The following is a 6,663-nucleotide window of genomic DNA, read 5'->3' as shown; positions in this document are numbered from 1 at the left end:
TGAGATAGACAGACATACGGGCCACACATGTGAGACAGGCAGACAGATGTGGACGGGCCGTTTGGGCCACGTGCGTGACACAGACAGACAGACGGACGGACGGACGGATGGACGGACGTGGGCGGGCCCTACCTGAGCAGTGGCTGCTTGGGGTACGGAGGCTGCTCGCCCGCCGGGCCCTGGGCCGCCTTCTTCGTCACCTGCTTGTAGATGTTTCTCGCGGTCACACCGATCCACAGCATGGCGGCCAGCGTCGAGTAGTGCAGCGTGATGCCAACCTGGGGGAGGAGGGCAGGGTCAGTGTGAGCCTCGCTGGCTGGTCCGGGGGCTCCGGCCAGGGAGCTCAGGCCCTCTGTGGCCCAAAGACGCTCCCAGGGAATTAGGGAGGAAAAGGAGGCCCTCGTGTCCGTGCTCGAGGCCAGACACTGGTCAAGGCCCCGGAGGCCGGCTGGATGTTGCCTTGAAGGCTGACCGGGCCGGGCAGCTCAGAGTCTCCTGCTGATCGGCCTCTGCCTGGGGTCTCGGGAGGGGCTGCTCTGCCAGGCCCGGCCCAGGCCCTCGTGTGCCATCTGTGTGCCCGGCACCAGGAGCCACCTGGAGCAGCTGGGTGGGCCTCCTCAGTGCCTAGGCCGGGGTGGCGAGCCCTCTGGGGGCCGAGTGCCCGAGCCGCCCCCTTAGCCCAGGCGGGGGAGAGAGGAAGCTCTGCCACCGCGACGCCGGGCAGAGGGCCGGGGCCGGGGGGAGGTTCGCCAACGCGGCCCTGCATTGACCCGGACCTAGTCAGAGGCTCGAGGGCCAGAAGCGACGTTGGCACCAGTGGCTCTCGCGGGCTCCCGACCGGCCGGGGACCAGCGTATGCCCGCGGCGGCTTGGCCTCACCAGCCACCAAAGTGTGCCCGAGGCGTCTTCTCCATAAGGGGGCACCGACCAAGGAAGACAACTCCTGCGGCCTCCTGCAGGGCCGGGAAGCAGCACTTATGAGGCGCCTGCTGTGTGCGGGTGGCTGTAGCTACGACCTCGCTGGTCTTCACCACCGGCCACGATCGGCCTCCTTCTACGTGTGCTTAAGGACACAGAGGCAGACGGAGACGAAGGCGCCGTCCCACCGTGTCTGGCGCTGAATTTGAACCCAGGCCTTCCCTGGAATCCTGACTGTCCACTTCTGGGCTTAGCACAGTGACCAACACACGAGCAGCCTCGATGACCTTCTCCGTCCACCAACAAAGGCTTCTCCCCTCGTACCCACTGCTCTGCCCGCTTCCAACAGCACCGGCACCCTCTGCTGCCCTCCTCCCTCTCCCCCGGGCCTGTCTTTTAACGAATCGCAGCCCAGAGGCCGGCCCAATGCCTGGCACGTAGCAGGGACCTGCTCAGTGGGGGGAGGCGGACTGAGTGCCGAGTTCCAGTCCTGAAGACCCCTGGCATATAGCCACCTACAAACCGGGAGTGCTAATCGCTGCTCAGAGAGGTCCCTCTGCGGAGGGCTTTGCGGGATGTGATGGGAGCGGCCGAGGCGGCGACGGCCACGGAGCGTCTCTGTTGGGGCACGCTGAGCGGGGCGAGAAGGGGGAGAGGCCAGGCAGAACGTGCCCATCTCCCGGGCCTGCCAGGTGGGCCGGCCCTCGGGAGACACTCCTTTCTTCTGCAGCTCGGAGAGCTGGACAGCGAAGCTGCCTTTCTGGGCAGGCTGTGGCTCCCGTGTGCCCTCAGGGGCCGGGCCTCCTCTGACTCCGAAAGAGAAAATGCCACAATGTGTTGAGGACGAGGCCGGGCCGGTGCCCAGCTGGCCGAGCCCAGGAGGGCGGCGCGGGAGCCACAGCCCGTGGAAGCTGGGGGGGTGCAGGGCGCCGCTCCATCCTCCGAGAGGGCAGAGGCCTCGCAGCCCCCCACGTCTGTGCTTCCTCTGTCCCGGGTGTGAAGCAGTCCGGGCTCCGGGGGGCCTGCCTGGGGCCTGCGGGGAGCTGAAGCGAGGCGTCCCCAGGGGCCAGGCTCCTCTCCCATCCCCGACAGGTCCTTCCGCTCCGGCCTGGCCCCACGCTGACCGACGGGAGTCCCCGTGAGGGGGTCCGAGCAGTGGTCCGTCAGGCCGCTCCGGGCCGCCTACAGAGCCCCATTTCTTCACTTAAAGCCCTCCTGCGAGGGCAGCTCCCTAGGCCGGGGGCCCACCATGCCCTGCTGGGATGGCTCTAATGAGGGCCAGCCAAGAGGGAGAGCATCTGAGAGGCAGGATCCGAACCCAGAGCCTCTGACCTTGGGCTCAGCACAATACTGGTCAGATGAACTGTTGGGTCAGGCTTCGGGCTTGGTGCCAAGGCTTCGAGGTCCATCCAGCCTGCAGAAGGGGAGGTGGAGGCAGGGAGAGGGGGCCGAAAGGTTGACAGGAAAGAGTGAGTGACTGGGTGGACGGACGGACGGACGGACGGAAGAGCACTGGCCAAGCCCCACAGTGAGGGGGGTCTAACAGGACGACCCCGAGTTGAGGGTATCTCGGGCCCCGCCCAGTGGATGGCGTGGCCTTGCCGGGAGGCGCTGTGGATCGGAACCTCCATGGAAGGTGGCGAGGCGGGTGTGGGGATCTGGTGTCCTGGATTCGGGGCTGGGAAGACCCTCCGGTCACGGAGGTCGAGCCCCTCCTTTTGCAAATGGAGGCAGACGGAGTCAGTGACTTGCCCAAGGTCACCTGGCCAGGAAGCGTCCGAGGCAGAAGGGGCAGCTGTAGACTGGACCCTGGCAGAAGACTTCCTAAGAACGAGGCAGGCTGCCTCGAGGGGGTGATCTCCCCATCTGCAGAGGGCTTCTGAGGAGGCTGCATGATTGTGTGTCACAGAGTCGCTCTAGGATTGGGCCGGAATCCTCTGATCTGGAGGCGTCTCTGCCCAGGACCAAGGCTGGCCGCGGAGCGTGGGGGGGCCCTGTGGCTGCCCTCCGGGGCCCCCCCAGAGCAGGAAACGGCACGACCATCGGGGGATGCTGGTTGTGTCCTCAATGGCTGGGATTAGCCCTCTGTTGCCATAACAACGGTCCGGTCCCTCCATCATCCCAGCGGCGGCTTCCTGGGAGCGGGTGCCGAGCAGAGGCTGCGATGGGCGATGGGGGGCCCCGCTGAGCCCTCTCCCACGGGCACAGGTCGGGGTGGCTCCTGGGGGGGCCGGCCCCAAAGAAGGCCGCGTCCACCCCTGCCCGAGGGCATCTGCCCCACCGTCTTCCCTCTGCGCCAGGCCGGTGGGGGCAGCGGCTCGTCCCCCCATCCACAGACGCTGCCCTGCCCGCGGCTCTGCGAAGCCTGGGGAGGGTCTGCCCGGGGGTCCTGGGCCAAGCCCCTCCCCAGACCGGTCTGCATCCCGGCGGGCAGAGCTCGCCTCCGTGGGGCTCCCGCTGCCAAGACGCACAGAAACCCGACAAGCCGTTTTGCTGCTTCTCGGTGGCGCCGGGCGGCGGGGGCAGGGGGGAAGCGGCCCTCCCTCCCCAGGGCGCAGCCGGGGGGTCTCCTCTGGTCCTCCCAACAACCCGGGGCCGAGGAGGCTGAGGCAGGCAGAGCCCCTTCCCTCTCCCCACTGGCCGGGGGGCTCCCCGAGGCAGAGTCCGGCTCCTGTCCTACTCGGGACCCCCAGGCGGGCTTAGCGATGGCTGACTGACCGCCCGACTGACCGCCCGACTGACCCGGCCCCTCCACAAGCCCGAGACACGCAGAGACGGAGAGAAAAACAGAGACAGAGACAGACAGACAGAGAGAGGGGAGAGACGGGGACAGACAGACAGGCTGCCCGAGGAGCACTCGGCCTCGGTCCTGGTCAGTGCTTTGGGCGATGCCACGAGGCGAGCGAGGTGGGGGCAGGACTGGCACTCGAGGCTGAGCTCTGGCCCCCCGCCCGCCCCTCCTCACTGGCCAGCAGCTCAGAAGCTTCGCCCCCGGCCTGGCGGTGGGTCTCCCCTGCCCGGCTGAAGCGTCCCAGACGTCAGTGTGGCATCCTCTGGGCCCGGGCCGGCCCTCGCGGGGGCTCAGAAGCAGCTGCTGGGTGGGGAGGGGCCGTGCCAGTCTTGCCCTGGGACAGACGGCGTGCCAGGCCTTCCCCCGGCTCCAGGGGGCGTTCCGGGCCGGCCCCAGAACACGACCCGAGGAATGAGCTGCTTCCCCTGGTCGGGGCCGCCGCATGCCAGGGGAGGTGCCCGGCTCATTGTCAGGGCCGGGGCCGGGGGGAGGTCCGTGGGACGCCGTCCGAGGCGGGCACGGCCCACCTGCTCTCTGCTCCCCGGTGTGAGGACAGGCTGGGGGTCCCCCTGGGGCAGAGCGCCGAGCAGGCTTCTGGGGAGCAGGGGGGGAGGGCACTTTCCTACGTCCAGTCCCCCAAAGAGGGGGCGTGTCCGTAGCCCCAGGCCAGACGGAGGCCTGCCGGCCTCGGGGGAGCCCCCTGGCGTCGCCTCGTGTGCCCTGCCTAGGGCTGAGCTGTGGGGAAAGGGAAGAGAGTCTGGTTACTTACAGCCTGGCAGACGATCGGGTACTGGGTGCGATTGATGCCCCCGGCGAAGACGGCAAAGGTCAGGGCCGTGTGGAAGGAGAAGTTGAGAAGCGTGTGCCACCCCTTGCGGCTGATGCGGATCGTGCTGGGAGGGAGGACAGAAGGTGGCCGGGTCAGGGCGCGTGCCAAGGGGAGCCTGGTGCCAGGCCTGGTGCCCGCTGCCCCCACAGGGTCCCCCATTCAGAGCCGGGCTTCGCTCCCAAGTGCCCGGGAGGGGAGTCGGGCGGCGGGGCCGGCCGCCGCTTACCTGTGGTGCACGATGTAGGTGAGGATGGAGGCGAAGACGCACAGCAGCATCACGGCCGTGCACGCGTACACCACGGGGTGCAGGAAGTCCCCGGGGGCCTCGGGCAGCGACAGGACCGTCTTCAGATCCTGGCGGGGAGAAGCGCCTTAGCGGCCGGCGGGGGGGGGCCTAGCGAAGAGGAGCCTGCGGCCCCAGTGTGCGCCCCGCCGAGGCCCAGGCCCAGCGCGCGTCAGCCTGCCGCGGGGGGGCCGGAGCCCCACCAGGGAAAGACGCCCGTTCTGGGGGTGATCTGAGAGCCCCTCAGGGCAGCCCCCTCGCTCACGTCTCGGACCCTGCTCTGGGGGGGCCTAAGGAGCCCTCTGGGCCGGCTGGGGGCGGGCGGAGGGGAGCGCCCTGCTCTGGCCTTGGCCACCATCCCCGTGGCGGGACGGTCTCTCCCGCTCAGCCCCTCTGGGGGCCTCGGTGCAGAGACAACCCCTCCCTGCCGCCCTCCCGCAGCTGCCTTCCTCTTGCCTCGGGGCTTCCTCCCCCCGACTCAGCCCCCCCCAAAGGGAATGGGAATCTGGTCCGAGGGGGCTAAGGTCGGAGACGGGAGGTCCTGGATTCAAATCTGGCTTAAGATGCTTCCTCCTGGTGTGACCCTGGATAAGTCCCTTGACCCCCACTGCCTGGCCCTTCCTGCTCTTCTGCCACCGAACCCACTCGTGGGGACCCTTGAGGGGGACGGGAAGGAAGGCCCTGGGTTCAGGGCTGTCTCCTCTCTCCGGTGGCATTTGTGCCCTCAAGGCAATGGGGCCAGACGGGGGAGTGCCAGGAGAATCCCTGGAGCTGGATGGTGGCAGCATTTCTGGCCGTCCCAAGGCAGTGAGCCGCGCAGGGTGCCTGGAAGGGACAGCTGGGCCACTGCCTCTGGGCGGCTCCCGCCGGGGGGCTGTCCGCAGGGCAGCGTGTGGAGGGAAAGGACTCTCCCGCCTGGACTCCCGCCGCCTCGCTCCATGAAGCTGTGGCCCCCGGACAACGGGCCCGCGAGAGAGGCCGAGGGGGAAGGCGTGGGTGCCCGCGATGCCCAGGCGGGCGGCCGGCCGCCGCGCCACTGCCCAGGGTCGGTGCGGCGAGAAAAGGGGCTCTCAGAGAGCTCCTGGGCCCGTCCCGCCGCTCGGTCACTCCCCGAGGGCCAGAGTGAGGCCTCGGGCAGCTCCGAAGGCCCGCGGTGGCCCCTCGATGCTCTGGGCTCCCGGGATTCCGGTGAGTTCTGGTCCTCAGAGGCCCATCACAAACCCGAACCCCAGACCGGAGCCTTCCTGGAGCTTGGCTGGGCCCCTCCGATGCGGCCTTCGAGACCTCGGCGCCTTGGCCTCCGGCCCGTCCCTGGAGGCGGGGGATGGCCGAGGACAGCCCCAAGAGTTCGGCGAGCTCCCTCTGGGCGAAGGAAGAGGCGAAGCTCTTTGTCCTGCCGCTCCGGAGGGAGCCCTGGGGCAGGGCTGGCACCTCCGGGGGTGTACGGAACGGGCACAGCCGCTCTCCCAGGCCGCAGCTGAGCAGGAGCACGTTGGTAAACGTTTAACAACCAGCTCTCCAAAGCAGGAGTAGGCCCCGGGGCGCCTTAGCGTGCATGGGCCGTCCATGTTTTCTCCACCCAAACCATGGAGGACTCCCTGGAGGTGGTGGCGGGGTTGGCGGTGCGCAGAGTCTGTGGGGAGACGCCCTCGGGCCAGTAGGGGCCGCCCAGGAGCCCTCCTCGCCGTCCTCCCTCCTGAGCAACCTGGAGACCGGCAGGCTCCTCTCCCGCTCTGGCCCGAATGGCCGACTGACGAGGTGCCGGGGGAGCCGCTCAGCACGGACGGAGCTCGCCGAGGACTCTGGGAAACGAGAGCCGGACGCCACTGCCCGGCGCTCCGA

The 6,663-nt window shown here is 68.9% G+C and overlaps 1 protein-coding gene across 1 annotated transcript; it reads right to left on the bottom strand.

Moving 5' to 3' along the window:
• Window positions 1–132: 132 nt before the first annotated feature.
• LOC123256171 (adhesion G protein-coupled receptor A1-like) lies at window positions 133–5,179 on the bottom strand (the record flags this gene model as incomplete). Its single annotated transcript, XM_044684855.1, has 4 exons — window positions 5,087–5,179; window positions 4,765–4,892; window positions 4,479–4,602; window positions 133–278 (listed from the first exon to the last, which is right to left on the bottom strand). Coding segments are annotated over exons 1-4 (491 nt in total), but the record flags the coding sequence as incomplete, so codon positions are not given.
• Between the last annotated feature and the right edge of the window lie 1,484 nt (window positions 5,180–6,663).

The sequence above is a fragment of the Gracilinanus agilis genome, unplaced genomic scaffold (assembly GCF_016433145.1).
Source record: "Gracilinanus agilis isolate LMUSP501 unplaced genomic scaffold, AgileGrace unplaced_scaffold56589, whole genome shotgun sequence".
In the NCBI taxonomy this organism is placed as follows: Eukaryota; Metazoa; Chordata; class Mammalia; order Didelphimorphia; family Didelphidae; genus Gracilinanus; species Gracilinanus agilis.
The sequence above is the reverse complement of the archived record's forward strand: the minus strand, read 5'-3'. Positions and strand labels throughout refer to the sequence as shown.